Below are 16827 nucleotides of genomic sequence, written 5' to 3' on the forward strand. Positions count from 1 at the left end.
CTATTCTTATTCTATTCTATCCTATCCTTATTCTATACTATTCTACTCTTATTCTATTCTAACTCTACTCTTTTTCTATTCTAACTCTAGTCTTCTTCCATTCTATTCTTCTTCTATTCTATTTTATTCTATTCTAGGATCTGGATGGTAGCCTTTGTCTCTCATGTATCAAACGCCTGTGTATATCACTGAAAACTCTTGAACACTCCTGGTGTTGTTGTGAAACCTCTTCTCATTTAAACGTTGATAAATAGTCTCCCATAAGGACTAATAAAATCCACAGGGGGAAAACAAAGGACTCAAAGGAGTGCATAAGTGCCAAGGAATGAGCTGAGCTTTTCTATCCAGGCAGTCCTTGACTGAGGACCACAACAGAGCCCAAAATTTCTGTTGCTTAAGTGAGACATTTGTCAAGTGAGTTTCGAGCCATTTTACGACCTTTCATGCCTCTGTTGTCAAGTGAATCCCTGCGGTTGATAAGTGAGTAACCCGGTTGTTAAGCGAATCTAGTTTCCCCATGGACTTTGCTTGTCAGAAGGTCATCACGTGACCTCGGGACACAGCAACCGTCATAAATATGAACCAGTTGTCGAGTGTCTGAATTTTGATCATGGGGATGCTGCAAAGGTCACAACTGTGAAGAACGGTCAAGTCACTTTTTTCAGTGCCGTTGTAACTTTGAACGGTCAGTAAATGAACTGCTGTAAGTTGAGGACTATCTGTAGTTGTGGGTGGAAGCTGCGGACCGCACATTGACCCTCAAACCAGCCCATTAATTTCAATGTTTTCTTTGAGGTCTGTGCCTGGCAAGCTTAGTAAATTAAGTGAATTGAATAAACAGTGGTCATACTAATCAAAGGGGAACTCTTTTGTTAGGCCATATTGCAACATCCACTGGCCAAAGGAAAGGGCAAGCACTTAAAAAAATGTTGCATACTAAGAAGCATGAAAAAGCACTATAAACTGAGAATGCGGTGTTTTATTTTGCATTCTGTCCCTCTCCAGAAAGAATAAACATTGTAAATCTTTTGCCTTGTTCAAGGTACTGCTTTCCAGATCTCTTTGGAGGATTGATTAAATTGGTGGTCAAATCAAACTTGAAAAGGAGAGGGTTTCGCCTAATAGGCCAATTGCCAAACATTTTACAGAACGGGTGCCTTGGTAATGTAAAGTGCCCCACAAATTTTGTGTGCTTGCAATAAAAATATTGAAGACACTACTGACTTTTCTTTTTATGTGAAGAGAAAACTCAGTTGACCTTAGGTATGCTTAAGTTTCAAGTAGATCTCTGGAGCTGTGTGACTTGTGTTGTAGATTAACTGATGTTGCTTTAATTGTGGCAAACCTCTTCCGAACTAGTCCACTTAATACATTTTCATTTGTCTTTTCAACAGTTTTGAATGAGGGGACACTGTAATTGATTCCAACTTCAGCTCCTGCTTCTTCTCTTCCTCCCTCCTGCCTCAACTTGAGAATGTTAAATTGTAGGCTAGGAGAAAACCTCCCACATCTGATACTCCCAGTAACTGAACATGAGGAAGATTCTTTAGAGCCAAGAACCAAATGATCTAATCTGGCATAAAGTACATAATGTAAGTAGCATTTGTTCTGAGCATATGGACAGTGATTAACTTCTTCCATTATAATGAAATCTTTATATGTATATAGGGAATCCTTGCCTTACAACTACAATTGGGGACAGAATATTTGCTGTTTATGACTTTTTAAATGAATCATTGTAGTTAAGTAAAATGTATTCACTTTGCTTGTTGGAAGCTGTCTGGGGAAGTCACAAATAATGATCCCATGATCCCAGGACATTCTGACAGCCTTAAAAAGACATGCCAAGGTTACCCAACTTTTTATCATGTACATATAGGAAGGCTGTAATGGTTGTTAAGTGTGAGGATGCATCCTAAGTCACTTTTTTCAATGCAGTTGTAACTTCAAGCAATCACTAATCAAATGGTTATAAGTCAAGGAGTATGTTTGTGTGTGTGTGTGTGTGATAGAGAGAGAGAGGGGGAGAGGGAGAGAAAATATTAATTTCCCCTTAGTTTATCTTTTCCATTCTCTCCAGTGTCAAGTATTCTAAGTTATTTAGAAAATAAACTTTACATTTCTTACAAAAAAAGTTCCTGTTTTGTAGATGGTGATAATATTCTTCTTCTGCTGATCAACACTATTTTCACTTATACAGTTGATGTTAGGCTGTGATTATTGTACTCATGAATATATTAAGAGAGAATATAATGTTCATCATGAAAGCAAGCTGGATCTAGAATACTCAAGGCCTGTATCGGGCTAACCATTCCTTCCAAAACCATTGCTTGCTTTCCAAAACAGGAGCTTTGATTTCTTGTGGATTCAAAGGAGGCTTTCTGTTTGCAGACTTCTGTGCTAATTGGGTCAATGCACATGCTGTTTATTGCCCATAAAGGGTACAGTCAATCATTCCCAGTTGCTTTATTTAAACTCAAGCAGGAAAGGGAAGAAAGAGATTACTACAGTATAAAAGGGGGGGAAAAAAACCAAGGGTAAAGGAATGACAACATTTGCACCATAGCAGGGAAAGAGCCTCTGGATCAGAGCCTGCTGTAGTCTAAGCAATCCAACAGGATGGGGAAGGGAGAGGGAATCACGGGCAGGGATAAGTTGTAAGTCTCAGGCAATCAAGAGCAAAGGGTGCTTTTCACTCTCCTTTTAAATCAGGCGCTTCTAATATTGCTGCTGAATTTCTTGATTTGGGAGGGTACATTCGGCCCATGCAAGGATTCAGAGATGCTACAGGAAAGAGATAACATGATTAGTATTGGATGGAAATATTTTAAGCATTTTATATTCTATTCAGAGAATGAACGCATGGCAAACAATTTAAAACAAAAGTGGCTAGCGATTTCGAACCAAGGCCAGATATTTCATTCAGAAAAAAGAGATTCATTCATAAAATGAAATTTCCTGAATTAAGATGATAGATTGGAAGAAAAATGTCAGATAAGCAGATGTTGCTCACTTTTGTTTACATATAATGGGAAACATTAAACGAAAATGGAAAACCACGTATTTGGATGCATTACATTAGTTAATGGAGGTAGAAAACTATTCATCAAATGGCCCATCAATTTTTTTTAAAAATTCCTATGGGAAATCTTCCCATACCTGTAGAAATACAGTAATTCTTTACTAGCACCTCCATATCCTGTGTGATGTTCAAAATATCTTCCATCTGGTTAGGTTTTTAGAGTCTCACCTACTAAATTTTGTTAAAAATGGAACTTTAGCTCTCCGTTCCAAGACTGTCATTTCTACCAGACACCATGGAAGCCACCTACAGCAGGGTGTCAAGCTGGATTTCTTTGAGGGATGGATCAGCATTGTAGTTCTTCTCTGCAGGGGGAAGGAGTGGGTGGGGGGACGGGATGGACGTCTCCTGCAGCACCCTGCCGGCCAAAACGGGGCACATGGAGGCCCCTGCATAGTCTCTGTGCAGCCCGTTTTCAGCCTCCCCAGCCTCCAGCAGCATTCTGCCAGCCAAAACGAGGGCCATTTTGGCCGGCAGAGGCACCGCAGGCCGGTCCTTTGATATTTCCAGGCCAGCCCCGCAGGCCAGATTAAAGCACCCAGCGGGCTTTGAGTGTGACACCCCTGATCTACAGTAATCCAGATTTGCAATGACACTGCAATGTAGATCTTCCCTAATTGAAGAGCAGAACTTTCCATAATATCACATTGGCAAACAGGCAACTGGTTTGGATTAATGGGAAAACTGTAAATTCTACCAGAGTCTGTTTTAACTGTACTCAATAAGAGATGGGAGAGTAGCCCCGTTTTCAAAGAAAGGAAAACGAAACCTATGGAATATGAAAGAAAACGGGCCTTGCACACAAACAGTAGCAAAGTGGGGAGAGACTTACGTTTCTTTCTCGCCATGCTGGCCTACTAGGGATTTCAGCAATGTTTTGGGGTGTGTTTGTTCCTGGCAAAGAGTTTGTGTTGCTCAGGACCCGTACAACTGTGCCAAGAGCCTCTGATAAGTCCTGAAAAGAGGTGCCACTCAACCCATACAGTGTAGAAGCTGCATATAAACAAACGACAAATAGGAAATAAGTGTCACAAAATGCTGCAACACCCCCCCCCCTTTCTTAGCAGTTGGCACCTTCGTTCTTTCCATCTTAATAAATATCTTGAGATATGTCTTTTTACCTTAGTTTACTTTATAAACTAGCCCAAGTATTTGTTGCCAATCCTGATTCCATCTTTAGCCCCTTCATCAAGTTCTTTACCGGTGCCTTTAAGCTGTGTTCATTTTAATTCTCATTTTTTCGTTGATACCTTACCTTTCTAAATGAAATACTTATTTAAGGTTGCTTTAGCTAGGATGCCAATTAAGAACTCCCTACCGAATTATCAACACTATACTTTCCTGGTGAGTGCTCTTATATTATAACAAAATGAAAAGTGAGATTGGCTATGGGGGAATGCTGTTTTCAATGACAAATAGACTTAATTAAGGGACGCGGTGGCTCAGTGGCTAAGACGCTGAGCGTGTCCATCAGAAAGGTCGGCAGTTTGAATTCCTAGCGCCACATAGCGGAGTGAGCTCCTGTTACTTGTCGCAGCTTCTGCCAACCTAGCAGTTCGAAAGCACATAAAAAGTAGCAATAGCAATAGCAGTTAGACTTATATACCGCTTCATAGGGCTTTCAGCCCTCTCTAAGCGGTTTACAGGGTCAGCATATCGCCCCCACAGTCTGGGTCCTCATTTCACCCACCTCGGAAGGATGGAAGGCTGAGTCAACCTTGAGCCGGTTAGATTAGAACCGCTGAACTGCAGATAAGAGTCAGCTGAAGTGGCCTGCAGTACTGCACCCTAACCACTGCGCCACCTCGGCTCTTCGCAAGTAGAAAAATAGGAACCACCTTTGGCGGGAAGGTAACAATGGTCCATGCGCCTTCAGCGTTTAGTCATGCCGGCCACATGACCACGGAGACATCTTCAGACAGTGCTAGCTTTTCGGCTTTGAAACGGAGATGAGCACCGCCCCCTAGAGTCGGGAACAACTAGCACATATGTGCGAGGGGAACCTTTACCTTTACCTTAGACTTAATTAACAGCCAAGCAATTATTCTGGGAAAGATTGAAGTGATTTATGTATTGTGTTGTGGTCAGCAATAAACAAATATTAAAAGGCAAGGCACTCATACAGATATACTGGCAAGATACAAATCCTCGCAAGTAACACATGAAGGACATAAAGGAAATTTAACGGCACCTAATAACGGCAGCAAGACTGTTGGTGGCGCAATACTGGAAGAAGGAAGACTTGCCTACAACTAAAGTTACAAACTTAGCCGAGATGGCTAAAATATCGGCATATATTAAAGATCACTCAAATGAGAGATATAAACGAGACTGGAAAAAATGGATTGACTATATACAAAATAAATACGGGACCAAGAAATTCCAGTTAGCCTATGCTTAAGATCAGAAATGATTTAAATTGTTTAAAGTTAGTTCAGCAAGAAGAAGCTAAGGTCAATGTAGAATGTCATTAATTTCTTTATTTCTTTTTTTCAATAGATTTTAGACTGTGTTTGTTAAAAATCCATACTGTGTACGGGTTCTGGGAAGTCGGGGGGGGGGGGGGGAAGGAGGAGGCGGTTGGGGGGGAGGGTGGAGGGAGGGAGGGGTATGCATTAGGCTAGACAAGAATTTGGTGGTAAACTAGAATTATTTTGACATACAAAAAATTGTACTTCGATGTCTTATTGATTGAGGAATGATGAAATGTTTGTTTTAAAAGAAATAAAACTTTTGACCCCCGCCCCCCAAAAAAGGAAATTGATGTCACCCTGGTAAAGAGGCCCTCCTTGTTTATGGCCCCAGAGTTACCTTGGGTTAATTGGAGCTCCTCGCGGACTGTATCCAACTCAGCCTTCAACATGGTGCAGCCCACACAGCGGGGTAGCATCCTGGAACCGGGGCCCCCGTCTTGGGCTGTGTCACCACTGCCATTTCCACTCCAGGGAGAATCCAGTAAAATGTCAATGCTGTCACTAAAGGAAGGTCTGTCTACGTCAGGAGACCCGTGACCATCGTGGGCGGGTTGGGGGCTGGACACGGTTGCGTCCTTGTCAAAAGCCAACTGAGACGCCCCAAGACTAGCCGATGCTTTCTGCTCGTGCAGAATCCCGTTCGCGGCTTCTGAAACTCGGCCACCGCCTTTCGTCTTAGCTTCCCCCTCCGCCTGGCTTTCCCCAGTCGCGATATAACTGGGAACAGATCTTCCCCGCCCTTTCGCTTTCCCCGCTCGCTTCCCTGGCACAGAGGTGGGCGTTTTTGGGGCTTCCTTCCTAGTTTCAGCCATGTCTTGCTCTTCTACGCTACTGTTCAACTTCATCTGCTTGGCTGCCGCCGCACCATGTTCTCCATCCTGTTTGGGCACAATCTGCTCCCTCGGATCTGATCTGGCTCTCTTCCTCAGCTGGAGATGTGTTTCGGTACCTGAAGATGGAGAATAAGTTTATCTTGAGAGACCTGCCAAGATACAAAAATAACAGATGGGCTCGTGGTTAAGGCCCTCGGCTGGGATTCATAAGACTTGGGTTCCAGGCCCATAGATGGTGGGATTCCACTCACTTCTTAAGAGAGTATATCCTCCCTTGCTAAACAGGCTTTTTGTTTTAGCTGCAAGGATGAATATTAGAATATGAAAGGTGCTTGATAATCTTCCTTTCATAAAAACTTTGAGAGGGATCACAATTATTCCTCTTTTTGCAGGTCAGCCGAAGACCTCCTTAAGAAATCATGGGGCTGCCCTAGAAGAGCACCCGGAAGCTTCAACTGGTCCAGAATGTGGCTGCGCGGGTTGTCATGGGGGCACCCAGGTACTCCCATGTTACACCCCTTTTAGACGGCCTGCACTGGTTGCCGGTTGTCTTCCGGGTGCGATTCAAGGTACTAATTATGACCTTTAAAGCGCCCCATGGCTTAGGCCCAGGGTACCTGCGAGACCACCTACTGCCACCGGTAGCCTCCCATCGTCCAGTGCGATCCCACAGAGTTGGCCTCCTCAGGGTGCCGTCGGCCAGACAGTGTCGACTGGTGACCCCCAGGGGGAGAGCCTTCTCTGTGGGAGCGCCTTCCCTCTGGAATGAGCTGTCCCAGGAGCTTCCTATAATCCCCGACCTCCGGTCCTTCCGACACACCCTAAAATGTTGGCTTTTCCAGCAAACCAGCCTGGCCTGAACAAAACAAATCAAAGTATTGATTATTGTTAATTTGAATTTGAATTCTTTTAAAAAAATGTGTCATTGTTAATTTTAATTGGGTTTGGGGGATATCCTATTTAATTTCTTTTTAACTTTTGTAGTATGTGTTTCTTTTAATGTTGTATGCCGCCCTGAGTCCTTGGGAGAAGGGCGGCATATAAATCGAATTATTCTCAAAAACCTCAAGAAATCAAGATAGGTTGGCTTGCTGAAGGTTAACCCAATATGGAATTCCTTAATAGAGCTCATGCATATGCTTGTAAAGTAATCTAAATTAATTTGAAATCATCTATTCTGTTTTTTGCCTTCTCTCTGTACTATCCCTAACCCTCCAGAAGTGAATTAGATTTTAGGAAGCCTTCCTTAGCAGTTGATAATTCAGCAAAATGCCTTTTTGATTTCACCCAATCCTGGCATTGATCTGAGAATTACCATTCAGAGTGTCTTTACAAATATACTGTCAAGTGAAGTCAACCGGCCATGACATGTGAATGAGGGCCATAAGCTGAATCTGGGAGGCCTGTGACATCTCTCTTCAGCAAACGCTTCACCTCCTTGCTTTCTCTGATGACCCCAATCACTCCCTTGGCCAGTTTTTTCCTTCCAACAGAGTTTGCTAATTTGCTAGTCACTAAGCTAAGAAGCATATTGCTAAAAATTCTTGTTTGTTTGATTGTATTGACCAAGGAATGACAGCAATTGTCCAGAGAGGATAAAAATGTAGGGGTGGGCTGCTGTGGGTTTGCAGGGGTTCGGGAGATCCTCTAGCTAAGATTCTGTGCAGTTTGGAGAACCCCCAAATCCCACTCCTGGCTGGCCCCACCCACCCCTCCCCTCCCAGGAGTCCCCACACAGCCCGTTTTGGATGCAGGGAAGTGCAGGTCGCGCGTGAAGGCTCAGGGAGGGTGAAAAACAGGCCTACCGGAAGTTCAGGCCTGTTTCCGGCCTCCAGAGCCTGGGGAGGCTGTTTTTGCCCTCCCGGAAGCTCGAGGAAAGCCTCCGGAGCCCAGGGAGGGCCAAAATGCCCCCACCATCACCGTGGTGCAGGAGGCCGACTAGGCCACACCCACCATGGCTACGCCCACCCAGCAACCGGGCAGAGAACTCCTTGCTAAAACTTTTGAAGCCCACCCCTGTTAAAGAGAGTTAAGAGTGGGTAAAGCTGCTTAATGGCAGGCAAGTATAAACAGAGAGGATGAAAAAAATCGAAGAGGATACGTACTAACACAAATGAAAACAATAGAAAGTGATCCTCAAAAGACAAAGAAACAAATCTGTGACACCAAAGATTCAATGTACCTAGTAAGCCAACCTTCCTGGGATTTTCTCGACTGTCTTTTATGCAGGATTGTCTCTGATTCTCATTCAAGTCTTCTGGAGGGGAATCTGCCACCATGTTATCCGAGGTAACGCGTACCTGAAAAATAAGAATGCCACTCTTGTGTTTATCACTTCTAAAAAATAATAAAAATCTTTACCAAAGAGGTAAGGATGTATCATTTGTGAGCTGAGGATAAATACAAGCATTTTTGAACTCGCTGCTTGTGGCCTCATCCTAAACCTCCTTCAAAACTGACTCCTGCTGCAGTCACGTGAAAATATGGGTCAGAATCCGACAATTTATACCCGTAAGTAGCACTGCAGGCTTCTTTAGCTGACTGCTAGTTGCAGTTCGCCAGATCGAATCTCACCAAGTTCAAGGTTGACTCAGCCTTCCATCCTTCTGAGGTGGGTAAAATGAGGAACCAGATTGTTGGTGGGCAAAAGGCTGACTCTGTAAACCACTTAGAGAGGGCTATAAAAGCACTGTAAAATGGTATATTAGTCTAAATGCTATTGCTATAAGAATGTTAACTTTTTTTTTTAAAAAAAAAGCAGATTCATTTTCCACTGTCTAGAAAATTTTGAGTAGCCATTCAGCTTCCACTAAAGCAGAAAGGCTCAAACGAATTTAAGTGCGTCTTTCAGGAAATGTCTGCCTCTTCCTGCAGTGTTTCTTGTTGTTCCATTGTCGTTAAAGCTCACCTTCGGCTGAAAAACGACAAAACTTTTGCTAATAACAACAGCAATTCCGAGATTCCACATATAAAGTCTCTCAGTCAAGGAGAAACGTGTGTGGGGAGGAAAAATGCCTTTTTTGTTTCCTCACTCCTCCTTAATCCTATCTCCAACCCCCAAAGCAGAAATCACCCTCAGCATGGTCTTACTTGGTCCCGTTGCCTCTTGGACTCGAAATGGAGCTGGAATCTCTCTGCCAGGGCCACAGCTTCCTTGCCGTTTTCTGGCTGGCATTCACGTACCAAGGTCTGGATCTCTTCAGGGAGTATGTTCAGGAACTGCTCCACCACCAGCAGCTCCATAATTTGCTCTTTGCTACGCGCTTCTGGCCTTAACCACTGGTGGGAAAGCCGCCACAGGCCCCTGTACGCTTCCTGGAGCCCCTGGGCCTCCTGATAATGGAACTGCCTGAACGACTGTCGGCGGGTCTCTAAGTCTACATCTGTTTCAAGCGCTTTAGCGCAATTGCTGGCGCACAGATGTTGGGCCTTGCTGCGGAGCTGGTCCCTGCCTTGTTGCTGAGAACTCTGGTATGAATCGCATAAGGGGTTCAAAAGGGAGAGATGGGCCTCTGAGTTGTCACCCTTCCCTGTTAATCCCAGGTGCCCCACAGGGAAAGGGAGCCTTGGTCCAGACAGCATCTCCTGGCAGTGGTCTGCAGGAGGCTGCTGAGACAAGAGCCACCTCAGTATCTCTTCAGCCGTCCAATACTGCACTTCAGGTGGCACCTTAACTCTCCCCCCGAGGGCTTCTTTCACTGCAACTCTATTTAGACTCTTGCCTGGGAGGTCGGACTGCATTATCTGTTCTAATAAAGCCTGTAGGGATGAGCTAGGCCCCGCGGCGGCTGCTCCTGCCCCGTTCTTCGCGGACATCTGCAAGGCCTGCAACGGATGAGGGCAGTCAGGAGAACTAGGACTGGCCGGAGATCGTTGAGTTAGCGCCTGGACCAGCTCCGTTTGTTTCTGGAAAAGTTTCTCAAAGAGCTGGGCTTGGAACTCCCTATCCTCCTGTCGCATCTCCTTGTCGTGCTGGATGAACTCTGCTAAACTCTGTTTCTCCTCGGCTTGGATGGCAACCTGCTTCTGCATTCTCTGCAGCTCCGTCGGAAGTGAACGGCCGCACTTTGGGCCAGCGCCCCTCGTCTGCCCATCCCCCTGCACCTTCTGTTTCCGAGTTCGAAGATGGGGACGTTGGTCAAGCATGGAGATGAGCTGCCTGCGTGGAGGTTGGATCTCCATTAGCATGGGAGAGGCCACATCTATAAAGTAAGGAATAGGGAACAGACATATACGTGTGTAAGTCTGAAGGTTACTCTATGATGTTGTCCGTCTGAGTATATAAATAAATTAAAAACAACCAGTAGAAGTTGGCCTGCTATAGAGAATTACGGTATTTTTCAGAGTATAAGATGCACCTCCCCCCCCCCGCCACCCAAAGGAGCGTGGAAATGTTGGTGCATCTTATACACCGAATACAGCTATTTTTGGCCTCTCGAAGCCTCACTCCTGCATCCCATTTTTGTGAAAAACGGGCCATTTTTGCCTTCCCCCACCCCCCGGAAGCACTCTGCAGGCTTCAGCAGGGCTGGGGAAAGGGAAAATGCTCCCATTTTGGGGAAAAAATGGGGGCATTTTTGCCTTCCCCGAGCCCTGCTGAAGCTTGCAGAGTGCTCCCGGGGGCCGGGGAGCACAAACCCTTTTTCCCCTGACTATCCTCTTTGAAATCTTGGTGCATTTTATACACCGGTGTGTCTTATAGTCCAAAAAATATGGTATATGCATTTCCAGGAAAAGAACGTTGTGTTTCTAGTGGAGTACATGTAAACATTTAAACCAAAAGTCCAATAAGGTTTTGAAACTAAAAACCTCATATTTTTCAGAGTATAAGACGCAGCTTTTTCCCTCAAAAAAAAGAGGCTGAAAATCTGGTGTGTCTTATACACTGAATACAGCAATTTTTTGCCTCCCAAAACCTCGCCCCTTCACCAAAATGGCGGTGCAGATACTCTAGGAAGCTTTTAGAGAGCTCCTGGGGGCTGGGGAGGACGGAAATGAGCAAAACTCAGTTTTTTGCTCAATTTTACCCCTCCCCCCAGCCCCCAGGAGCACTCTACAAACTTCCTAAAGGCTATCCATGCCCTTTTTAAAAAAAAATTGGCCATTTTTGTGAAAAAAATTGGCCATTTTTGCGAAAAAAATGGGCCGTTTTTTGCTTGTTTTGCCCCCCCCCCCCCAGGAGCACTCTGCAAGCCCCCTAAAGACTATTCATGCCTATTTGGGGGAAAAAAACAGGCCTGTTTTCATGAAAAACAGGCCATTTTTGGAAGGTTTGCAGAGTGCAAAAACTTTTTTAAAAATTTGCCTCTTCAAAGCCTGGGTCTTATGCTCCGGTGTGTCTCCAAAAAATACGGTAAACATTTCATAAAACAACTAACAGAATATTCAGAGATAGGTTTCACCCCTGCCTCTCCTAAAGTATCCTATTCTAGAGGGTTTGCACTGACACATTCCCCAGGAGACATGAACAAGCAGTTTACCCAGCTCAGGTGAGATTTCATCTTCTGATTCCTCTTCCTTCACCTGAACCGGGATGACTTGGATCTCGCCAAAAGCATCATGAGTCTCTGCCTGGGTGTAGCTGAATTCGTCGGTCCCTTGGCTTTCGGAGGCAGCTGTCTGGGACAGCCAATGCCCAGAGGCCTGGGTCGCCCAACGCTCAGAGATGCTGGATTGGGTCCCCCAGGGCTCGGAGATGGAGAGGCCTTCCTGTCTGTCCGCAGTGACGCTGGACCCTTCACCAGCCTCAGAGGAAAAACCGGGCCTACAGTTTATATACTGTGTCATTATCTGGTCAATTTCATCATAGAAGGGACATTTGATAGGCGGACGCCCCACAGAGTTATTTTCCTTAGCCTTGCGGTAAGCCACTTTCAAGCCTTTCATTTTTTCACGGCATTGGTCCCCGGTCCGATAAATGCCCATTTCGGCAAGACGCTGAGAAATGCCATCATAGACAGCACGGTTCCTCCCATGGGAGCTAAGATCATGAGTGACCGCTGCCTCCGTCCAGAGGGCAAGGAGCACCTTGATGTGTTCTGCTGGCCAGCTAGCTGCCCGTTCTTGTGGTCTATCCCGCCTCATTTCTACCAAGGGAAACCTGAAATGTGTCGTTGGCAGGTTATATGGCAGAGATCAGGCCCACAGAAATCCAAACGCAAACAATACAGATGCAAGGAAGGACATGTAAAAGCTCTGAATTTCAGATTTCCCGATTTCTGTGCTGGAACTGCCTTGCAGATAGTCCTTGATTCTCCTCTTGTGTGTCATTTACGCAGAGTGTAGATTAAGAAACTTCCAAATCTAGGAATCTAAACTCTGAACAGCCGCATAGCTACATCTTCCCACTTGGGTCGGTTGCAGAAGTATTAAGACAGGGTAAGTCACAGCTCACGAGAGAAGGCAGAATCCTGCATCTCCTGTGGAAGAAAAGCCAGGTTTCAAAAGCCAATGTTTAAATCAGAAAAAATAGTTGATCTTTTATACTGTATAAAACCCCTCTCTCCTTTTAACTAACTCCTCTGTTTATTGGAGGAGACAGTTTGGTCAAATCCTGGAAAAATCCTGGACGTTCGTGCCAAAAAAAACAAAAGACTAAATATTTATATCACACATTTTTCCCAAGCAGCCCAGGGCATGTTTAATGTGTTGTCCGTTTGCCTCGCATCAGTTCTGTGAAGCAAGCCAGGCCGCGAGAAAAACGATTGGCTCAAGATAGAAGTAAGATCAACAGAGATATGGGGATGACCATTCCAAGAATAAGTGATGTTTTTTCCAGGTATGTCTACTACCATATTCAGCTTGTATGATGCACAAAGGCTTGCATTTGGTTAGAAAAATAAGGAATCCTTTGTATACAACACCCCACCACCCCCCAACAATATAACAGAACTAAAACTGCTTCCATATCAGGAGATTACTTGTTTTTATTCACTGCCCCACATTCTAGAACATCATGGTAACATCTGAACAGGTGAACAGATTAGAAAACACACAATCCAGGGCATCATATATGTATGTATGTATGCATGTATGTATATGTATATACACATACATACATAGTACATTCACATATACATATGTGTGTGTGTATTTGTGCGTTCCAGCATAACTCTGGAAAGCCTCAAACGATTACAATCAAACTTAGTACACAGATGACTTACTCTCTGGAGAAAAATATTGTGAGGATAAGACACCCATAACACCCTCAGAGTGTGTGTTCTATTAAGATGCAGACTGTTATGCCTTTAAATGGCTTCTACTGTACTGTCGTAAAATGGCTTCTACTGTACAGTGCAGTGGAGTTGTCATGGTAATGGCTTCACAGTACTCCACAAGGGAGCTCCCTCTCGTAAGGGGGAAAATCCAACATTAGAAATTACGTTTGGTCCAGACATTTTCCCCCTATAAATAAATACCCGGGCAACCCCCGGGTTATCGGCTAGTGAGTAATAAAAGTCAATAGGCACTAGATCGTTTATTACATTTTAAAATGAATAATTTTCTCTTCTATTCTAAAATATTGCCTCATAGCCCAACAATATAAATAGTTCTTGCTTTTAATCAGCTTTATCTACATGTACACCTGTATGGAATGGCAGCTGGACCCTACTGTGTGTTTGCTCAACTGTGACCGAACATGTATTATAAATTTGGAACTGGGTTGTTAAAATGCACGTTAATCCTCAAACGTGCATTTTAACAGCCCGGTTCCAAACTTAAGCAATTCCAGTCCTCTGGCATATTTTCATGAAAACAAATTCAGATTTTGTTCCACAAAATATATTCTCAGATATACAGCAGCACTATTGTTTTATCATAATCAGAAAAGAAAGTGAAACACACTGCTTATGTTGGGCTAATTGCTATTTCGCATCCTAACCAACCTAAGGGTGGTATTGTGAAGTTAACACTGGTTTGTGTATACATTTAAACCTAAATAATGAAACAACTCTTTTCTTGATTCTTAAAGTACTAAAGGCAAAGGGTTCCTCATACACAACATTTACTGGATATATTGTCTGCAGCAATGCAGGAGTGATTTGTCATTTTACTTTATTTTTTCTCAGTCTGCAAATTGCATTACAGTAAGCTTTTTTCCAAATCACCAGGTGGCAGCACCTGAATGCTGTTGTCTGGAATCAAACACCAAATGATTTCCAGGTAGTCTGGACAAGATTAAAAGAAATGCAAACTACTTCAGTTGCAAAGAACATTGCATGGATGTGCTCGCACAATTCACTAGGAATCCAGCTGGACTTGAGGCCATACAAGTTGGGGTAGAGGATTTACCCAATGCATTAAAGCATAAACTGACCTCACTAGGGTTCCCTGGTGTGCAAAGAATGAAGATTAAAACCATCTAAGCATTACATGTTGTGGAAATGAACTACCAAGTTTATAACTAATCGGGTTAAATATATTGCATTCATTTTAAAGGCATATCTATGTATGGATATACCCAATACATGATTGATCTCCCTGGAACAAAATTAACACATTAACACAGTAAATAAAATAAGCTTTCAGGAAGAAAGTAGCATAAATATTTTAAAATTCACACATGTAAAGAACCTTTTAAGCCAAAGAACAAGAATCCAAATGATCTCCAGTAGATGGTGTCTATTCTCTACTTGCACACACAATGTTTGCCTTATAGATCTCTCTTTTATAGTTTGACCCTCAGTGATAGTTTATATGCATCTGTAGTGTATAGGGAGCCAATTTTTGACATAGTTATCCTTTTAACAGTTTAACTCGCAATGACTGTGCAATGTATGCTGTAGGTGTGCATATGACACAGAGAGAGGAGAGAGGGGGGGGGAAGGAGGGAGAGGGGGGTTTGACTTGGCTACTGTATCCTTTCAAGAGGATTTGATTTAGTTATTGTTGCAATTGCTTGCAGTGATTGTATCTATGTGCTCACACAAATACATAAAGGTAACATATGTATAGCCAATTTTTGACTTAGTTATTTTAACAGATTGTGGTTACATGTATTCACACACAAAAATATACAGTATCTAAAGAGCAAAATTTCTATTTAGTGGCGGTTTCAGCAAATTGGATTGTGCATAACTTGTATACACATAGACATGTATATATGTGTATGTATGTATGTATGTGTGTGTGTGTGTGTATGTATGTATGTATGTATGTATGTATGTATGTATGTATAGTTAGAGTTAAAGTATGTATAGCTAGATTTTGATTTAGTTATTATTTTAATAGTTAATGTACATGCAAAACCTACAGTTGAGAGCTATCATTTTATGTTTTGCCTGAAGTGATTTGCAGTGTGTATGTGTGAGTGTGTTTGTGTGTGTGTGTATACATATACATAAAGATATACATACATACTGGATGGATGGGATGGATAGATAGATAAGGATAGAGAGATAGGGATAGAGATAGATAGATAGATAGATAGATAGATAGATAGATAGATAGATAGATAGAGATAGATAGGGATGGATGGATAGACAGACAGGGATGGATAGAGACAGAGACATAGGGATGGATGGATGGATAGATTAGATAGGGATAGATAGATATAGAAAGATAGGGATGGATGGATAGATTGATAGATAGATAGATAGATAGATAGATAGATAGATAGATAGGGATAGAGAGATAGAGATGGATGGATGGATGGATAGATCAGCACACAATATATTATTGTATATACACTGGAGCATACACACTATACATCAATGCTATGAAATAAATCAAGAACCAGTTTCGGGGACTCAGCTGCAGGCGGGACCCAGGCGCTCTGGGTTTAGATCCCTCCCGGGGGCAGCTCCGATCCCTGCAGACCAAACCCCCGAAGAGCCCACCAGATGGGGTTTCCATCGGTCCTTCTTTGCCTCCTTCCTTTCCTTTGGCTTCCTCAGCCCCCTCCCCGCTTACGGGGGTCTCCGGGCGTTATACAGGAGATGGTGAGATGCTCTTGAAGGAAGGGCAAAGCCAAGCACCGACCCGGTTAAGGCCAAGCGGTCCCTCCATCCCCATCCGGACCCGCCGCCGCCCTCTCCCTCTTCCCAAAGATAAGAATGGCCGCTCATGATAATGATGATAATGATGATGATGATGGGGGGAGGGCGGCTGCTCTTCCCTACCTGCACCCCAAACCGCCTACCTGCGCTTAAAGAACCAAGGAAAGAGAAGGCGGAGCTTCGGCCCAGAACTCGCCCGAGGGAGCCAATAGGAAAGCCGGGAGATCCCCACCGGGGAAAGACCATTGCTTTTTCCACCCGTCAATCATCCCGGAAGGCGGGGCTCCACAGCGCTGGCGTTTCTCCCCTCCAGGCTACCTCTTCTGATCGGGCGGGGAGCCCAGACGGGAGAGGTGTCCGTCAAAGAGACAGCGAGCCAAAGCCGGACTACAACTCCCGTGAGCCTCTCTCCGTCCCTGGCGGGGGAGGGAGAGAGAGAG

General features: G+C 43.9%; 1 protein-coding gene across 1 annotated transcript; it reads right to left on the reverse strand.

Annotated features, from left to right (window-relative positions):
* Positions 1-2450: 2450 nt before the first annotated feature.
* LOC106547569 (uncharacterized) lies at positions 2451-16635 on the reverse strand. The gene is made up of 7 exons (XM_014064791.2): positions 16531-16635; positions 11870-12808; positions 9480-10591; positions 8572-8689; positions 5894-6505; positions 3915-4075; positions 2451-2784 (listed from the first exon to the last, which is right to left on the reverse strand). Exons 2-7 carry the CDS (start codon positions 12471-12473, stop codon positions 2776-2778), a joined length of 2616 nt encoding a protein of 871 aa, XP_013920266.2. The 5' UTR covers positions 12474-12808; positions 16531-16635; the 3' UTR covers positions 2451-2775.
* Positions 16636-16827: the final 192 nt, after the last annotated feature.

The sequence above is a fragment of the Thamnophis sirtalis genome, unplaced genomic scaffold, assembly GCF_051295495.1.
Source record: "Thamnophis sirtalis isolate CommonGarterSnake01/CBP01778 unplaced genomic scaffold, rThaSir2_p1.2 scaffold_13, whole genome shotgun sequence".
NCBI classification, from domain to species: domain Eukaryota; kingdom Metazoa; phylum Chordata; class Lepidosauria; order Squamata; family Natricidae; genus Thamnophis; species Thamnophis sirtalis.

Bases quoted from the DNA above. Each gene is read 5' to 3' on its own strand.
- LOC106547569 (XM_014064791.2), bottom strand. From the start codon at position 12,473: ATGAGGCGGGATAGACCACAAGAACGGGCAGCTAGCTGGCCAGCAGAA. The intron at 8,690-9,479 runs GTAAGACCATGC...CTTATTTTTCAG, and splicing joins CCAAGAGGCAACGGGACCAA to GTACGCGTTACCTCGGATAA. The intron at 4,076-5,893 runs GTAACTCTGGGG...GTTTATATGCAG, and splicing joins GGAGCTCCAATTAACCCAAG to CTTCTACACTGTATGGGTTG.